This window comes from Oncorhynchus gorbuscha, linkage group LG06 (genome assembly GCF_021184085.1).
Source record: "Oncorhynchus gorbuscha isolate QuinsamMale2020 ecotype Even-year linkage group LG06, OgorEven_v1.0, whole genome shotgun sequence".
Classification (NCBI taxonomy): Eukaryota; Metazoa; Chordata; class Actinopteri; order Salmoniformes; family Salmonidae; genus Oncorhynchus; species Oncorhynchus gorbuscha.
The window spans coordinates 48,999,984-49,020,881 of NC_060178.1; the positions used below are offsets into that span (position 1 = coordinate 48,999,984).

The 20,898-nt window shown below is 44.7% G+C and overlaps 1 protein-coding gene across 2 annotated transcripts in view; it reads left to right on the plus strand.

Annotated features, from left to right (window-relative positions):
• Positions 1–9,236, plus strand: part of LOC124037162 (podocan-like) — a 42,887-nt gene extending 33,651 nt beyond the window's left edge. For both annotated transcript variants that reach the window (XM_046351828.1, XM_046351827.1), the window contains exons 11-13: positions 2,289–2,527; positions 2,694–2,842; positions 6,747–9,236. In XM_046351828.1, the coding sequence (XP_046207784.1) occupies positions 2,289–2,527; positions 2,694–2,842; positions 6,747–6,933 (575 nt within the window). In that variant the 3' untranslated portion in view covers positions 6,934–9,236. The remainder of the gene's footprint in view (positions 1–2,288; positions 2,528–2,693; positions 2,843–6,746) is intronic.
• The last annotated feature ends 11,662 nt before the right edge of the window (positions 9,237–20,898 follow it).

Below are 20,898 nucleotides of genomic sequence, written 5' to 3' on the forward strand. Positions count from 1 at the left end.
AGAGCAGTCTCAGTTGAATGACTAGTCTTGAAACCTGACTGATTTGGATCAAGAAGGTCATTCAGAGAGAGATAGCGGGAGAGCTGGCCAAGGACGGCACGTTCAAGAGTTTTGGAGAGAAAAGAAAGAAGGGATACTGGTCTGTAATTGTTGACATCGGAGGGATCGAGTGTAGGTTTTTTCAGAAGGGGTGCAACTCTCGCTCTCTTGAAGACGGAAGGGACGTAGCCAGCGGTCAGGGATGAGTTGATGAGCGAGGTGAGGTAAGGGAGATGGTCTCCGGAAATGGTCTGGAGAAGAGAGGAGGGGATAGGGTCAAGCGGGCAGGTTGTTGGGCGGCCGGCCGTCACAAGACGCGAGATTTCATCTGGAGAGAGAGGGGAGAAAGAGGTCAGAGCACAGGGTAGGGCAGTGTGAGTAGAACCAGCAGTGTCGTTTGACTTAGCAAACGAGGATCGGATGTCGTCGACCTTCTTTTCAAAATGGTTGACGAAGTCATCTGCAGAGAGGGAGGATGGGGGGGAGGGGGAGGAGGAGTCAGGAGGGAGGAGAAGGTGGCAAAGAGCTTCCTAGGGTTAGAGGCAGATGCTTGGAATTTAGAGTGGTAGAAAGTGGCTTTAGCAGCAGAGACAGAGGAGGAAAATGTAGAGAGGAGGGAGTGAAAGGATGCCAGGTCCGCAGGGAGGCGAGTTTTCCTCCATTTCTGCTCGGCTGCCCGGAGCCCTGTTCTGTGAGCTCGCAATGAGTCATCGAGCCACGGAGCGGGAGGGGAGGACCGAGCCGGCCTGGAGGATAGGGGACATAGAGAGTCAAAGGATGCAGAAAGGGAGGAGAGGAGGGTTGAGGAGGCAGAATCAGGAGATAGGTTGGAGAAGGTTTGAGCAGAGGGAAGAGATGATAGGATGGAAGAGGAGAGAGTAGCGGGGGAGAGAGAGCGAAGGTTGGGACGGCGCGATACCATCCGAGTAGGGGCAGTGTGGGAGGTGTTGGATGAGAGCGAGAGGGAAAAGGATACAAGGTAGTGGTCGGAGACTTGGAGGGGAGTTGCAATGAGGTTAGTGGAAGAACAGCATCTAGTAAAGATGAGGTCGAGCGTATTGCCTGCCTTGTGAGTAGGGGGGGAAGGTGAGAGGGTGAGGTCAAAAGAGGAGAGGAGTGGAAAGAAGGAGGCATAATCATCTGCGCAAACCACAATGGCACGAAAGCCAAAACACACAGCACAGGTACTCACACGCACCAACAGACATTGTAACAATAATCGACCGCACCATGGTTAACAAAGGGCACATATATACAAATACAATTAGTGGGAATAAAAGTTCCAGAGGGATCCGTGACATGTGGCTCTTAAAATCAAATTATATTTGTCACATGCAGTGAAATGCTTAATTACAAGCCCTTAACCAACAATGCATTTTTAAGAATAATAAGTGTTAAAGTATTTACCCAAATAAACTGAAGTAAAAAATAAATAAATAAGATAGAGAAAAATAACAAATATTTAAAGAGCGACAATAAAATAACAGTAGCGAGGCTTTTACAGGGTACTGGTACAGAGTCAATGTGGAGGCTATATACAAGGTACTAGTACAGAGTCAATGTGCGGGGGCACAGGTTAGTCGAGGTAATTGCGGTAGTATGTACATGTAGGTGGAGGTAAAGTGACTATGCATAGATTATAAACAGAGAGTAGCAGCAGGGAGGGACAATGCAAATAGTCCAGGTAGCCATCTGATTAGCTGTCTGAGGAAAGCCTGATCTGAGGGCCCATGCCAAATCTTTTCAGTCTCCTGAGGGGGAACACCAAGACACCGTGCCTTCTTCACGACTGGCTTGGTGTATTTGGACCGTGATAGTTTGTTGGCGATGTGGCTCTTGCACACATATCATGTTTGTGATGAACTGTTCTGTCTATATTTGTTTTATTTAACAAGGCAAGTCAGTTAAGAACAAATTCTTATTTACAATGACGGCCTACCCAGGCCAAACCCTAACCCGGACAACACCGGGCCAATTGTGCACCGCCTTATGGGACTCCCAATCACGGCCACTTGTGATACAGCCTGAAATCGAACCGGGGTCTGTAGTGACGCCTCTAGCATTAAGATGCAGTGCCTTAGACCGCTGCGCCATTCAGGAGGCCTATATGAATATCTATATTTGGGCCTGCTGTATGACACAGAAAGAATTTCCTAACGGAATCAGTAAAGTTATAACTACATTTAACTACAATGTTTTTTGTGTCTATTTTTTCATATTTAAATGAGACCATGTTGATTATCATCCAGCCTTCAGGAAGCTGCGTCTGCTGGTGACCTTGGACCTGTCAGGGAATGCCCTCCACTTCCTGCCCTTGGGCCTGCCCCGCTCCCTGCAGGTCCTCCGGGTGAAGGACAACCAGCTGAACTCCATACCAGAAGGGGCGCTGCAGGGCATGACCAAGCTCAGGGACATCAATCTCAGCCACAACCAGCTCAGACTCAACTCCATCTACCAGGGAGCATGGATGGAGCTCAGCGCTCTGACGGTGAGACTGGGTGGGGGGTTAACACAAGTAACACCTAAAGGTTTTCTGTGTGATAAGCTGGCTGCTGGGGCTGTCCTTCATTTGTTGGACCTGTTGGTTCGCACTCTGATAGTGTAAAGAGGGCTTTATAAATACAGTGATTGATTTGATTGATGTGTTCCTCCAGACTTTGGACCTGTCCAGTAACCAGCTGTCCCATGTTCCGTCTGACCTGCCTGAGTCTCTGGAGTACCTGTACCTGCAGTCCAACCACATCAGCACTGTTCCCGCCACCGCCTTTGAGGGCACTCCGAACATCAAGGGCATCTTCCTACGGTGAGAGACTGGGCACTAATGAACGAACGCACACACACACACACACACACACACACACACACACACACACACACACACACACACACACACACACACACACACACACACACACACACACACACACACACACACACACACACACACACTGGACTGGGCACTAATGAACGAACGCACACACACACACACACACTGGACTGGGCACTAATGAACGAACGAACGAACGCACACACACACACACACACACACACACACACACACACACTGGACTGGGCACTAATGAACGAACGCACACACACACACACACACACACACACTGGACTGGGCACTAATGAACGCACACACACACACACACACACACACTGGACTGGGCACACTGGACTGGGAACTAATGAACGAACACACACACACACACACACACACACTGGACTGGGCACTAATGAACACACACACACACTGGACTGGGCACGAACACACACACACACTGGACTGGGCACTAATGAACGAACGCACACACACACACACACACTGGACTGGGTACTAATGAACGAACGCACACACACACACACACACACACACTGGACTGGGCACTAATGAACGAACGCACACACACACACACACACACACATTGGACTGGGCACTAATGAACGAACGCACACACACACACACACACACACACACACACACACACACACACACACACACACACACACACACACACACACACACACACACACACACACACACACACACACACACACACACACACACACACACACACACACACACACACATTGGACTGGGCACTAATGAACGAACACACACACACACACACACACTGGACTGGGCACTAATGAACGAACGCACACACACACACTGGACTGGGCACTAATGAACGAACGCACACACACACACACACACACTGGACTGGGCACTAATGAACGAACGCACACACACACACTGGACTGGGCACTAATGAACGAACGCACACACACACACTGGACTGGGCACTAATGAACGAACGCACACACACACACTGGACTGGGCACTAATGAACGAACGCACACACACACACACACACACACACACACACACTGGACTGGGCACTAATGAACGAACGCACACACACACACACACACACACACACACACACACTGGACTGGGCACTAATGAACGAACGCACACACACACACTGGACTGGGCACTGATGAACGAACGCACACACACACACACACACACACACACTGGACTGGGCACTAATGAACGAACGCACACACACACACTGGACTGGGCACTAATGAACGAACGCACACACACACACTGGACTGGGCACTAATGAACGAACGCACACACACACACACACACACACTGGACTGGGCACTAATGAACGCACACACACACACACTGGACTGGGCACTAATGAACGCACACACACACACACTGGACTGGGCACTAATGAACAAACGCACACACACACACTGGACTGGGCACTAATGACGCACGCACACACACACACACTGGACTGGGCACTAATGAACGAACGCACACACACACACACTGGACTGAACCCATTTCTTGGTTCAAACCCACAGCTCGTGTGTGTACCAAATTCAATTGTGAGTACCAATCACTTACAATACATATATGAATGAATACACTCTCTCAAACCAGTACATACACGCACTCTCACTTATGTTATTATAGAAGCGTAATGAAACCGCCATTCAACTCCCCATGAACTCCTAGATCCAGCAGAACACTCTCCTGTCCACTGTTCCATTCATGTCTGTAGCATTGTTTCTGAATGAGACATTTCTGGCCTTCGACTGGGCTCCTACCATCACTCCATTCATCCTCTGTTGTGAGTGTGTGACAAAGTCCTATTGATTGATGCCAAATCTAAGACAGAGCCACATATCCCTTAGTCCACTGAGTCCCAAGCTGCATCCAATGGCACCCAATTTACTATATAGTGCACTATTTTTGACCAGAGCCCTACTGGAATTTAGTGCACCATACAAGGGGATAGGGTGCCAATATCTGACAGATATTTGGTTGATAGTTCCCTCCTTAAGTTTATTTTCCGTTTGGATCCGACCTACTCTGCTCTGCTGTGCTGTTTGTGTTTGTTTGTTTGTGTGTGTGTGTGTGTGTGTGTGTGTGTGTGTGTGTGTGTGTGTGTGTGTGTGTGTGTGTGTGTGTGTGTGTGTGTGTGTGTGTGTGTGTGTGTGTGTGTGTGTGTGTGTGTGTGTGTGTGTGTGTGTGTGTGTGTGTGTGTGTGTGTGTGAGGGCATGCGTGTGTGTGTCTGTGTGTGCTGCGCTGTGCTGAGGAGACTGTTATGTAACGGATGCAGAGGAGGGAGCTGAGGATGGAGTAAGTTGTCTTTCTGCTCTACTTCTGCGCTGACTGTACTCATTCAAATCCCTCACACAGATATACACTATGTATATTTCCCATCATGTGTTCTTGGATTCTAAATTAACTCTCATAATTATCTGGTTAGGTTATGAAATGTAAATCATTTCAATGAATCGGGTATTTTACAAAGTTAAAGTCATGATTTCCTTTGTGTCGACATTCTTGGTTGTTTTCCTCTCTTGGAAGGAGGACTATGAACCCATGGTGGTAAAGTTGTAGGGATATTCCCCCGCTGTGTCTAGATCTGTTTCTTGGCTTGTTGATGCTCCACTGCTTTTCCTATTAATTAAATTAAGTCAATGATTGGATTTCCAACTAAAACAGCTTGGCTCTGCCAAGTTGTTTTCTCTTAGTTTCCTTCCTCCTGTCCCCTTCTGACCTCTTCTTTGTCTGCAGGGCGGGCTGGGTCCCAACACTCTAAACCAACAAAACCCTTGTCACCTCGTCGACTTGTATCCTTTCCTTTTGCTACCACTCATCTGAATATTTACTAGTATATGTAGCTAGGTTAGTATCAGTTTCCATCATGGTCATTTAAAAAAAACTGAAACGTAATTAAATAATAACAGAAATAATTAAACTTTTCAGGTCAGTTTGGAATGTAAGCCATCCAAGACTGTTGGGATGCTGCCCTGAGTTTTTGTCGGTTTGTTTTTGAGGAGTCTAATTGGTGCTTTAACAGATAATGAACTATACAGATCCTGACCCCATCCAGCCCACTCTGTCTGTCTGTCCTGTTGGTCTCTTCATGCTGTGGGCTCAGCCTCAGCAGCTGCTGCAGTATCACAGCAGTTAGAAATGCTTGTTTTTCCACCAAATCCCTCCACATCTGGGAGCTGCTGGCTCGAGCCAATTACAGCCAATCTGGAATGCTCCATGGCCTCAGTGGAGGAGGGGAGGTGAATTTGTGTGTGCACATCTGTTTGCGTCTGTGTGGCCTAATGCATGCGTCTGTTTACATTGAGTGTGTGATATAAACGTCTGTGCGTATGTGAGTGTGCCCGCACATGCGTGAGTGTCTGGGTCAGATAGTGAGTGAATTACAAACTAAGACGGGTCGGATTCAATGACACTCAGGACGTCGTAGATGAGCCCATTCTGAAGACAGTGGAAAATTGGCTTGATTCGGATAACATGGCCTTATTTCCCCTTGACGCAGTACAGGGAGTATCAGGCTGCTTACTAACTCAATAGAACTTTGAATGGAAGTGATGAGTCATAGAAAGAATAGTATACAGCCACTCTAATTGGCTGCGTTACTGAATCTCAGCGTTTGTTTACAGCACATGTTGTGTTGTTCCTTACAGGACAATATCAATATCGGATTGGGTCTTATAGTATGCTGGTTCAGACTCTAAGCACAACATCCGATCAGTCTTGCTGTGCTGGTTTACACATCAAACTCAAGCATCTGCTCAGTCACCATCACATATTGCGAGTCTGTCTACTGACCTCAGCCCCCGGCCCTCTGCTCTGTCTCCCTCTCAGGTTCAACCATCTGTTAGCCCACTCTGTGAAGGAGAGCTCCTTCAAACACCTGACCAATCTGCAGGTGCTGGACATCGGCCACTCGAGCCACTCCAACCCCTCCGGAGCATCCTTCAGACAAGAGGAAGAGGAGGAGGCAGAGATGGAGATGATGGAAGAGAAAGTGGGAGAAGGATTCGCTTCATAGGTTTATCCCATGGACACACACAGCTTGAATGATCTAAAACCAAAATGTTGCAGTTGTTTAGGCTGCAATCCCAAAGTCCTGTTCTTTTGAAAGTACAGAAAACAGTGGTCGTGCTCAATTCTGAAATGTAAATTGAACTATGAATGGAAGCGCAAAGTGATATTTTTTTCCCATATAGTGGTGAATTGACGATGCACATATCTCTGGTGCAGGATACCAGATCAAATTATATTTTTGTTTGTTCTATTATTTTTCTGGGCTTTGCTTGTCAAGGCAATGACAGATCCGGTTGCATTTCTGTGCTTGAGTCTGCATGCCAAATGGCACCCTATTGAGTGCACTGCTTTTGACCAGGGCCCATAGGATTCTAGTTGAATGTGATGCCCTATATAGGGAATAGTGCACCATTTGGGACAGATCCTTTGTCTCAACACCACTTTAGTGGAAGCAGAAAAGAGAAGACAGTCAGATCTGTCATATGTTGATCATACTGTGTGGGTCCCATCTCTGAACTTTACTGTGTGCTAGCTGTGTCACCTTACAAAGAAGATTATGTCAAGGTTTGAAGTTTTTTGTTTTCAGTTCTGAGCCTGTATTTATACTGTAAAGCATCTCAGACTAGGAGTGCTGATTGAGGATTAGGTCCCTCTCTCATTCATTATGGTCCAAAAGGCTAAACTGTTCCTAGATCAGTATCCCTACTCTGAGATCTTTTGTGAATATTGGCCCTGGTTGTGATTGCGTGATGTAGTCTGGTAAGACAGTCTGGCTTTATGTAAATTTTGTCGTTCTTATATCATCGTTACTACAAGTTCTGTGACCGTGTTCAATCTCCTCGCTCTTCGACTACCATGAGATCCATGCTGTTAATGTAATGCCTTACTTTAATCCAGTCTTGTTTTGTAAGACGGCAAGTAATTTGCATATGGTATCTGAAAATCTCATGCTATTAAATTAGTCACCTCGCTATGAACCAATGTATTCACCTTCAGATGTACCATTAGTCACCTCGCTATGAACCAATGTATTCACCTTCAGATGTACCATTAGTCACCTCGCTATGAACCAATGTATTCACCTTCAGATGTACCATTAGTCACCTCGCTATGAACCAATGTATTCACCTTCAGATGTACCATTAGTCACCTCGCTATGAACCAATGTATTCACCTTCAGATGTACCATTAGTCACCTCGCTATGAACCAATGTATTCACCTTCAGATGTACCATTAGTCACCTCGCTATGAACCAATGTATTCACCTTCAGATGTACCATTAGTCACCTCGCTATGAACCAATGTATTCACCTTCAGATGTACCATTAGTCACCTCGCTATGAACCAATGTATTCACCTTCAGATGTACCATTAGTCACCTCGCTATGAACCAATGTATTCACCTTCAGATGTATAGATTTGTATTTCACACAGCAATACATTTCACGCATTAACAGGTTTCTGAGCACACAACAATATTAAGCGTGAAATGTATATAAAATGCACTTTATTTTCTTTTTTTGAGATGTCAGCATATAAACAAAAACATTGAGCAACTAGAAATCATGACAGAAATATAAAAAGAGAGACAGTCCAGATGTTGAGATTGTGGTTTTGAAACAACATACTTTTCCAGGGCCACATGTTGGAGGAATTCAACTATTCATTTTGTCTGTGTCAAACTGTCCCATTTCAGACACAATAATAGAAATGTCTCAAATGACTCCGATCAATGAAGTCTACCTCCAGTCTGCCTGTCTACCCAGCAGGGAAATCTATAGACAATGCATGTTCTTTATCCTCCTGCTATTTACCTTTATTCAGGGCCAGCTTTAGCCTTTTGGGGGCCCTAAGCGAGATTTAGTTTGGGGGCCCCCCCACCTCCCAGCAAAACATTTTAGTGGCCCCCCACTTCACAGCAGAGAGACACATTTTAGTTCTGAAGATACTTTCCTGCAATTCTACCAGAGGTGGCACCACAGGTCCCAGAGTGGTGTGGTGAATTATTTTGCTGGGCCCCGGCGTTTTTCCTGATCTGATAACCTAACCAGGTAAAACTCCAGATCTTATATGGTATGACGTGATTAATCCGTTGTAAAAAGGTTTAATATGGGCTATGATGGGACAAGAGCTTTTCTAAACTAAGTTCCTTCTGAAAGTACACCCCTTGACTTTTTTCCACATTTTGTTGTGTTACAGCCTGAATTTAAAATGGATTACATTGAGATTATGTGTCACTGGCCTACACACAACACCCCACAATGTCAACGTGGAATAATGTTTGTAGACATTTTTACAAATTCATAAAAAAATGAAAATCTAAAATGACTAAGTATTCAACCCCTTTGTTATGGCAAGCCTAAATAAGTTGAAGAGTAAGAATGCACTTAACAAGTCACGTAAGTTGAAGAGTAAGAATGCGCTTAACAAGTCACGTAAGTTGAAGAGTAAGAATGCGCTTAACAAGTCACGTAAGTTGAAGAGTAAGAATGCGCTTAACAAGTCACGTAAGTTGAAGAGTAAGAATGCGCTTAACAAGTCACGTAAGTTGAAGAGTAAGAATGCGCTTAACAAGTCACGTAAGTTGAAGAGTAAGAATGCGCTTAACAAGTCACGTAAGTTGAAGAGTAAGAATGCGCTTAACAAGTCACGTAAGTTGAAGAGTAAGAATGCGCTTAACAAGTCACGTAAGTTGAAGAGTAAGAATGCGCTTAACAAGTCACGTAAGTTGAAGAGTAAGAATGCGCTTAACAAGTCACGTAAGTTGTGTGGAACCACTCAAATCAAACGGTATTTGTCACATGCGTCAAATATACCGTGAAATGTTAACTTACAAGCCCTTAACCAACAATGAAATAGAGTTAACAAAATATTTGCGAAATGAACTAAAGTCATTTGAAAAAACACAATAAAATAACAAAGCTATATCAAATCAAATAAATGTTTATTGGTCACATACACATGGTTAGCAGATGTTATTGCGAGTGTAGCGAACGGCTTGTGCTTTTAGTTCTGACAGTGCAGCAATATATAACAAGTAATCTAACAATTCCACAGCAACTACCTAATACACACAAATCTACGTAAAGGGATGGAATAAGAATATGTACATATAAATATATGGATGGGCCATGACCCACCGGCATAGACGAGGTGCAATAGACGGTATAAAATATAGTATATACAGTGGGGCAAAAAAGTATTTAGTCAGCCACCAATTGTGCAAGTTCTCCCACTTAAAAAGATGAGAGAGGCCTGTAATTTTCATCATAGATACACTTCAACTATGACAGGCAAAATGAGAAAACAAATCCAGAAAATCACATTGTAGGATTTTTTATGAATTTATTTGCAAATTATGGTGGAAAATAAGTATTTGGTCAATAACAAAAGTTTATCTCAATACTTTGTTATATACCCTTTGTTGGAAATGACAGAGGTCAAATGTTTTCTGTAAGTCTTCACAAGGTTTTCACACACTGTTGCTGGTATTTTGGCCCATTCCTCCATGCAGATCTCCTCTAGAGCAGTGATGTTTTGGGGCTGTTTCTGGGCAACACGGACTTTCAACTCCCTTCAAAGATTTTCTATGGGGTTGAATTCTGGAGACTGGCTAGGCCAATCCAGGGCCTTGAAATGCTTCTTACGGTGCCAGTCCTTCGTTGCCCGGGCAGTGTGTTTGGAATCATTGTCAGGCTGAAAGACCCAGCCATGTTTCATCTTCAATGCCCTTGCTGATGGAAGGAGGTTTTCACTCAAAATCTCACGATACATGGCCCCATTCATTCTTTCCTTTACACGGATCAGTCGTCCTGGTCCCTTTGCAGAGAAACAGCACCAAAGCATGATGTTTCCACCCCCATGCTTCACAGTAGGTATGGTGTTCTTTGGATGCAACTCAGCATTCTTTGTCCTCCAAACACGACAAGTTGAGTTTTTACCAAAAAGTTATATTTTGGTTTCATCTGATCATATGACATTCTCCCAATCTTCTTCTGGATCAACCAAATGCTCTCTAGCAAACTTCAGACGGGCCTGGACATACTGGCTTAAGCAGGGGGACACGTCTGGCACTGCAGGATTTGAGTCCCTGGCGGCGTAGAGTGTTACTGATGACAGGCTTTGTTACTTTGGTCCCAGCTCTCTGCAGGTCATTCACTAGGTCCCCCCGTGTGGTTCTGGGATTTTTGCTCACCGGTCTTGTGATCATTTTGACCCCACGGGGTGAGATCTTGCGTGGAGCCCCAGATCGAGGGAGATTATCAGTGGTCTTGTATGTCTTCCATTTCCTAATAATTGCTCCCACAGTTGATTTCTTCAAACCAAGCTGCTTACCTATTGCAGATTCAGTCTTCCCAGCCTGGTGCAGGTCTACAATTTTGTTTCTGGTGTCCTTTGACAGCTCTTTGGTCTTGGCCATAGTGGAGTTTGGAGTGTGACTGAGGTTGTGGACAGGTGTCTTTTATACTGACAACAAGTTCAAACAGGTGCCATTAATACAGGTAACGAGTGGAGGACAGAGGAGCCTCTTAAAGAAGAAGTTACAGGTCTGTGAGAGCCAGAAATCTTGCTTGTTTGTAGATGACCAAATACTTATTTTCCACCATAATTTGCAAATAAATTCATAAAAAATCCTACAATGTGATTTTCTGGATATGTTTTTCTAATTTTGTCTGTCATAGTTGAAGTGTACCTATGATGAAAATTACAGGCCTCTCTCATCTTTTTAAGTGGGAGAACTTGCACAATTGGTGGCTGACTAAATACTTTTTTGCCCCACTGTACATCTGGGATGAGTAGTGCGAGATGTGTAAACATCATTATTAAAGTGACTAGTGATCCATTTGTTAGGGTGGCCAATGATTTCAGGTCTGTATGTAGGCAGCAGACTCTCTGTGTTAGTGATGGATGTTTAACAGTCTCATGGCCTTGAGATAAAAATAGCTTCTATGTCTTTCGGTCCCAGCTTTGATGCACCTGTACTGACCTCGCCTTCTGGATGGTAGCGGGGTGAACAGGCAGTGGCTCGGGTGGTTGTTGTCCTTGATGATCTTTTTGGCCTTCCTGTGACATCGGGTGCTGTAGGTGTCCTGGAGGGCAGGTATTTAGCCCCCGATTGATGCGTTGTGCAGACTGCACCACCCTCTCCACAATTATCTCCTTTGTTTTGTTGACGTTGAGTGAGAGGTTGTTTTCCTGACACCACACTGCCAGGTCTCTGACCTCCTCCCTATAGGTTGTCTCATCGTCTCATAAGCATTTTTCGACGGCTGGCCTTGCCTTCCACCTGGCTACCCCTACTCCGGTCAACAGCCCTGCACCCCCCACAGCAACTTGCCCAAGCCTCCCCCATATCTCCTTCACCCACATCCAGATAGCTGATGTTCTGAAAGAGCTGCAAAATCTGGACCCCTACAAATGAGCCGGGCTATACAATCTGGACCCTCTCTTTCTAAAATGATCCTCCAAAATTGTTGCAACCCCTATTACTAGACTGTTCAACCTCCCTTTCGTATTGTCTGAGATCCCCTAAGATTGGAAAGCTGTCGCGGTCATCCCCGATTTCAAAGGGGGAGACACTAGACCCACACTGCTACAGACCTAAATCTGTCCTTTCTAAGGTCTTCGAAAGCCAAGTTAACAAACAGATCACCGACCATTTAGAATCCCACCGTACCTTCTCCGCTTTGTAATCTGGTTTCCGAGCTGGTCATGGGTGCACCTCAGCCACGCTCAAGGTCCTAAATTATATCATAACGTAAACAAGATCATAACCGCCATCGAAAAGAGACAATACTGTGCAGCTGTATTTGTCATCCTGGCCAAGGCTTTCGACTCTGTCAATCATCACATTCTTATCGGCAGACTCAACAGCCTTGGTTTCTCAAATGACTGCCTCGCCTGGCTCGCCACTTCTCAGACAGAGTTCAGTGTGTCAAATCGGAGGGCCTGTTGTTGCCAAACATACCCTCGTAAAACTGACTATCCTACCGATCCTTGACTTCAGCAATGTAATTTACAAAATAGCCTCCAACACTCTGCTCAGCAAACTGGATGCAGTCTATCACAGTGCCATCCGTTTTGTCACCAAAGCCCCATATACTATAATAATAATAATAATAATATATGCCATTTAGCAGACGCTTTTATCCAAAGCGACTTACAGTTATGTGTGCATACATTCCCACCACTGCGACCTGTACGCTCTTGTTGGCTGGCCCTCGCTTCATATTCGTCACCAAACCCACTGGCTCCAGGTCATCAATAAGTCTTTGCTAGGTAAAGCCCCGCCTTATCTCAGCTCACTGGTCACCATAGCAGCACCCAGCCGTAGCATGCACTCCAGCAGGTATATCTCACTGGTCACCCCCAAAGCCAATTCCTCGTTTGGCCTCCTTTCCTTCCAGTTCTCTGCTGCCAATGACTGGAACGAACTGCAAAAATCACGGAATAGGCTCTATTCAGTGCACCAGTCCCTCCTGCAGCAAAGCACCCCCACAACATGATGCTGCCACCCCCGTGCTTCACGGTTGGGATGGTGTTCTTCGGCTTGCAAGCCTCCGCCTTTTTCCTCCAAACATAACGATGGTCTTTATGGCCAAACAGTTCTATTTTTGTTTCATCAGACCAGAGGACATTTCTCCAAAAAGTATGATCTTTGTCCCCATGTGCAGTTGAAAACCGTAGTCTGGCTTTTTATGGTGGTTTTGGTTTTGGAGCAGTGGCTTCTTCCTTGCTGAGCGGCCTTTCAGGTTATGTCGATATAAGACTAGTTTTTACTGTGGATATAGATACTTTTGTACCTGTTTCCTCCAGCATCTTCACAAGGTCCTTTGCTGTTGTTCTGGGATTGCTGTTGTTCTGGCTGATTTCCTTTGACTTTCCCATGATGTCAAGCAAAAAGGCGCTGATTTTGAAGGTAGAACTTGAAATACATCCACAGGTACACCTCCAATTGACTCAAATGATGTAAATTAGCCTATCAGAAGCTTCTAAAGCCATGACATCATTTTCTGGAATTTTCCAAGCTATTTAAAGGCACAGTTAACTTTGTGTAAGTAAACTTCTGACCCACTGGAATTGTGATACAGTGAATTATAAGTGAAATAATTGTTGGAAAAATGTATTGTGTCATGCACAAAGTAGATGTCCTAACCAAAACTATAGTTTGAAGCAAGACTTTTGTGGAGTGGTTGAAAAAACAAGTTTTAATGACTCCAACCTAAGTGTATGTAAACTTCCGACTTCAACTGTATACATTTGTAAGAGTATTCCACCTTGAAGAGTGCCTGTTTTAGCCAGCAGCATACCACTATGCATCCCAGTGCTGGCTTGTCTCTAAAGCTAAGCAGGGTTGGTCCCTAAATGAGAGTCCAGATGCTGCTGGAAGTGGTCTTGGAGTGCCAGTAGGAGGCACTCTTTTCTCCTATTCCCCCCCAAAATATCCCAATTCCCCAGTGCAGTGATTGGGGACATTGCCCTGTGTAGGGTGCCGTCTTTCAAGTTGGATGTTAAATTGGATGTCCTGACTCTCTGTCGTCACTAAAGATCCCATGGCACGGCACTTATCATAAGTAGGGGTGTTAACTCCATTACGGCCACCTAATCATCCCCAGCTTCCAATTGGCTCATTCATCCCCCCTCCTCTCTGCTGCAACTATTCCCCAGTTCACTGCTGTAAATGAGAATGTGTTCTGATTCAACTTAACTGGTATAATTAAGGGATATTTTTTTTCTCCAAAGGCACACATACAATAAGTAAATCTCCTGCTATGCAGCTATGGCATGTACAGGAACTGGAAAGTGAACAGCAAATACAATATGTCCTCTGTTAAGCCACAAATAAATCCAGTCACCGTGCTTGTTGTCACTTATCCCAGCTAGTGACGTGTCCGCTTCAGTGAAGGACTCCTGGAAAATAATGATTTCCCACTCTCAGGTTTCAGAGACGCCTATCCTTCCCCATTCGCTGTGCTCCCGCCCTTTATCCACCATGCATGAAAGCACAGGGCGAAGTCTTGCCGCAAACCTCACGTTTCTCACAAACAAAACAAGACATGAAAACGAATCACTCAATCACTCAACAATAACAAACAAGATGGGATCAATCCGTGCTCCCTCTGTTCACCTGTTCATCCATGTCCACCTGCATTCCAGTGGTGTTCATTTCAGTGGTGTTCATTCCAGTGTACTGAACGGTGGGGGGGGGGGGGGGGGGGGGGTTTCTTTCCTCCAGCTGCATGAGACAGGGCATGGCTTCCCCCTGGGGGAGGCGGCTGGAAGCTACTGTTGTTGTTCTGTCAGTTCATCAGCTGCTGGTTTTTATCATGGGCTTGGTCTCACCGATCAGAGGCAATGAGGTCAGAGAGGGAGTGGCGATGGCGAGATGGGGAGAGAGGGGTGAGGGTAATTAATATATACAAGGAGAGAGGGAATGGGTGGAGGAAGCTGGATAAAGGAACAGGTGGGGGAAAGGAAACATATAGACAAGAAGTTGGAGACAAATTATGCTGAAATGTAGAGGAAGGGAGATGACACAGAGACAGATAGACATTACCAGTCAAACTTTTCCAGACATTCAGTGCCTCACACAAAACATAGTCTCTAGCTTGTTCAGTAGAAAAATGAATGTGTCATAAATAACCACACCGTATTTGGCAGACCAGGACAGATAGACTAGTAGCCTGGTTTATCAGCAGGTCTGTGCCCTCTGTGCCAGCATGTCTGTGACCTGAGCTGAGTATCAACAGGAGTTGTACTCTGTGGGGAACTAGCTAGGTGTGATGATGGCAGCATGTACAATAGTGTGAAAGGGGTATTAATAGAGGCACCATAGTATGATAAGGGAGGCAGCTACTCACCCCATCTCCTTCTTTCATTAAGTATTTTCTACAGATGTGGGCCATGATACCTGTGGTCAACACATCCCCCGTCACATTCACCATGGTCAGGAATCTGTCTCTAGAAGCAGGAGAGGAGCAGGAGACAGGTTTTCAGGGTAAGATGTGTGTGTGTGTGTGTGTGTGTGTGTGTGTGTGTGTGTGTGTGTGTGTGTGTGTGTGTGTGTGTGTGTGCGTGCGTGCGTGCGTGCGTGCGTGCGTGCGTGCGTGCGTGCGTGCGTGCGTGCGTGTACTGTATGTTTGTGTGTGTGTGTGTGTGTGTGTGTGTGTGTGTGTGTGTGTGTGTGTGTGTGTGTGTGTGTGTGTGTGTGTGTGTGTGTGTGTGTGTGTGTGTGTGTGTGTGTGTGTGTGTGTGCGTGTACGTGTGCGTGTGCGTGTGCGCGTGTGTGTGTACTGTATGTTTGTGTGTGAGTGTGCGAGTGTGTGAGTGTGTGAATATGCGTGTGTACATGCAATAGTTTTTACAAACTCAGATGAGGTTGATTGATTTCCAACCAGGTATTTAACCGTCTTCAGAATTCTGAAAGGTTCTTGAAATGAATTGAAGCCTGCATATGTGTCCCTTTCACAGCACACAACAAAACAGGCCCGTGTTGACTAGCATGTGTTAAAATGAACATGGTCAAATATTTCAATTAACACTCAGTAAAATAACCCCAATGCCTATCCCTATCATATTTTCCAGGATGTTTTTGAAATTGACATTGATTGATTGATTAATTAATTAATTATGCTACTCAAATATAAGTAACATACATTTTTCTAAACTATTCCAATCTGTTACTTTGACTTCTTGCACACGTTACTGAAATGGTTGTTCCAGTTTTGATGTTTAATTTAATCTCATATCAATGTCTTCCCAACCCTGGCAGTCATTCACATTGCAGGTTGCGGGTGAATACAAACTCCAAATGTTGGAAATCCTAACTCTGGCTGGATTCCAATAGGCACTTGTACATTAATGTGGATTCTTCCATGATTACAGATAGTCCTGAATACTAAGCTGTTAACTATTTAATAATACGCATAAGTGAATCGGCCCATATACTTTTGGACCCTTAAATATGGGGGGGACTATGTACAAAAAGTACAGAAATCTCTAAACGGTTCACCCGATATGGATGAAAATACCTTCCAATTAAAGCTGTCATTCTGCACTTAAACCTCATAGTGATTGTATAATTTCATACAGAGCCTTAACTACACACAATTTGACTGTCCCAATACTTTTGGAGCTCACTGATATTAGGTTAACGTATTACAAGTGGGCAGACATTTGGGACATGTAGCCTATTTGAAACATTATGAAACGCAAACCGAACATAACTGTTTAAACCTGGAATCTGGGGCTTGGTTCGTGAAGACTGGACTGTTGTCATCACAGTTCCATGATTAGTGAGGATTATTAGGGTGGATTTATAGGACTTCTGTTCAACCGTTACTGTACACTTTTCTCACCTTTGAACAACTGAATATAATATACAAGATCAGAGTATTTGTTTATCTAGCAATTCATTTTAATGACAACATTTAGGATTTCACTTGGTGAAGGACACAGGACTGAACATTTATTAATGCAACAACCATGTCTGTCACTAGCAAACACAGTCCTGGGTATTACTGGTAACTCTAAAATTCACTTAAAAGGCAACATGACAAGCAGGGTTTTAGGGCCTAAAACGTTACATTCAACTCCGATCCTGGAGAGCCGAAATATTTCTGGTTTGGAATTTTTTTGTGGTTCTTCAAAGAACAATCTCATTTATGGATCTTCCCCTATGGCATCGTTTGTCAATAACCTTATTTGGTTCCAACTAGCACCTTTATTTTTAAGAATCAACAGAAATTAAATGCATTGGGGTAACTAATCTAATTATGTAGAGTTTCACTGTTACGCAAAGGGTAATTTGCGTAACAGTGTCTGTCAATATTACATCCATCTGAGTTCATCTGATTGCTTCCTCCAATCAATGTTCTTTATGTGGTAAACATGTTGAGACTGTGCACGAGCCTTAACCCGGAAGCCAGCCGCACCAATGTGCCGGAGGAAACACTGTACAACTGGCGACCATGTCAGTATGCATGCCCACCACAGGAGTCATTAGAGCGCAATGGGACAAGGACATCCCAGCCAGTGTCGCAGCCGGCCGTAACAGGGAGACCCATGAGTCGGCGCACCATTGGCCCAGCGTCATCCGGGTTAGGGGACGCTGGGCCAATTGTGCGCCGACTCATGGGTCTCCCTGTCACAGCCGGCTGCGACACTGCCAGGGATCGAACCCGGGTCTGTAGTGACGCAGTGTCTTAGACCGCTGCGCCACTCGGGAGGTCCCATCTCTTACCGTCCACCAGGAACACAATGCTGAACGGGAAGTCCCTGGTCAAGACACGAGGGGGAGTGTCAATGGTCAGAGGTGAAAGAAAGAAAACTGAAAAACAAAGCACACCCAGCAAACAAAAATTGGTTCTGTGTAAGTTCCCAGAACGTTCGTTAGGTTGCGGAAAAGGTTCTCATAACGCTAAAACTGTCCAGTTGTGCTGATGATTATACAATGTTTATATAAAACATTCGCCTGACATTGCAAGAACATTCCCAGAACACATTTTTGTCTGTTCTTTAAAGATTCCACAATGTTTCATTAGGTTGTGGGAACAGTCTGGTGGGGACATTGTGGGGACATCATACAATAGATGTGCCCAAAACACAAGAACTGTCCATTTCTTAATATCACATATCACATTTTGTTTGCAGCAGTATGTTCAAAAACATTACTGGTACATTGTGTAATTACTTTACCTGGAAACCTACTGAGATTTTTTTGTGGAATGTTCTGTGGTGGTTTTTACAGATGTTGTGCACAATATTTTAGTGAACGTTAGGATAACATTCCAAGGATATGTCATTGAAAACAAATAACTAACATTTTGTTATCAAAAACTGTCACGTTCTTTCAAAATCAAACCCAGAAGCAGACCAGGACAAGGAGAGTAGGAAGAAGGTGAGTATTTATTTACAAGTGAATGTGAATGGGTAGATATATCCAGGTGGTGTAGCGGGCAGCGGTGGTGAGTTGATGGGAGTAAATAGGTGGATCCAATGGGGTAGCGGAATCCTCCTACGACCAGGCGGGAATGGGGTAAATGATCCAGGTGAGTAACTGAAGACAGAACAAACGGAGGTAAGTCTAAGGCAAGCAATACGTAAAAGGACAGGTGTGCAGATTACTGATGGGAGACAGGTGCGGGTGAACATCGTTCTCCCAACAAGCTAATTCGCCCAGCAACCAGACAGGGTGCGTTCCAGGACACCGGAAACACACTCCACGACAGAAACACAGGCATACACAGACTCAGGAAGCAGGATTCGTGACAAAAACATTCTTTGAATGAAAAATTTGTTGAATGTTTTTGGGATGTTATCATTCTAATGTTAGATAAAACCCTAACTAGAACTTAATGGGAATCTTAGGTAATGTTCCCGGATTGCTGGTGTTGGAACTTAGATCTGAATAGAGCCCATTTTAATCTGTTTCTAATTGTACAATTAACATAGCAGACGATCTATGTGCATTTTATTTGGTCAGAGGGAGTGGGGGCCTGTCTCTGAGGGCAAGAATGTTGGGGGGCTAGGGTCAGTCTGTTATATCTGGCGTATTTCTCCTGTCTTATGCGGTGTCCTGTGTGAATTTAAGTATGCTCTCTAATTCTCTCTCTCTATTTCATTCTCCTTTCTTTCTTTCTTTCTTTCTTTCTTTCTTTCTTTCTTTCTTTCTTTCTTTCTCTTTCTCTCTCTCTCGGAGGACCTGAGCCCTAGGACCATGCCTCAGGACTACCTGGACTGATGACTCCTTGCTGTCCCCAGTCCACCTGGTCGTGCTGCTGCTCCAGTTCCAACTGTTCTGCCTGCGGCTATGGAACCCTGACCTGTTCACTGGACGTGCTACCTGTCCCAGACATGCTGTTTTCAACTCTCTAGAGACACTCTGAATGATCGGCTATGAAAAGCCAACTGACATTTACTCCTGAGGTGCTGACCTGTTGCACCCTCTACAACCACTGTGATTATTGTGGTCATCTATGAACATTTGAACATATTGGCCATGTTCTGTTATAATTTCCACCTGGCACAGCCAGAAGAGGACTGGCCACCCCTCATAACCTGGTTCCTCTTTAGGTTTCTTTCTAGGTTCTGGCTTTTCAAGGGAGTTTTTCCTAACCACTTCTACACCTGCATTGCTTACTGTTTGGGGTTTTAGGCTGGGTTTCTGTACAGCACTTTGTGACATCAGCTGATGTAAGAAGGGCTTTATAAATACATTTGATTGATTGCATGATTCGACAAGGGTTGAATAGGAACCATGTGTCTGGAGTTAGAGCCAATACATTGTAATTACTGTTCTATAACACTGTGTTATATCATTATATACTCTCAATATGACAGTACTGTTTTTATATATTATTAAGGCTTTAAAGTAGTGTTAGGTTTAAGCTCTCTGTGTATGAGAAGTGCAATTATCTAGTGGACAGCAGTAGACTATAGGGACGTGTACTCCCCATAACTCAAGGCCTCACCAGACAAGAAGATCTGTGAAAGGTACGGAGGAGTACGAAGGTTCCTGAGTCAAGCTGGGACATGATAACACCAACATGAGGAACAGACTCAGTTCCTGCCCAGCAACAGAGACTGATTGTTCATCCTAGAAATTAGAGCCTAACATTTGGCGTTGTTGGCTTGATTCACCACGATCTACAGTCGAACTAACGATTCCGAATCAGTGGAACTGGAGCCGGCAAACAAAACAAGACGGGCGAAGTTCCTAAACCTGTTACCACTCATCCTGACATCTTGGGGAGACGAGGGACTGAATATAAAATGTACAGAAAACGGACCTTGAGAGCCTGAAGTTATTCAGTAGGCCCACTGTGTATACGACCGGTCGTAGGGTTTCCTAGGAAGGTTTAGCCACCATAAATGTTAGACTAGGCAATGTGGGCACAGCATGCTTGGGAAGGTTTATCCCCCATATAGGGTAGATACTGTAGGTACTGTGGGCACAGCATGCTTGGG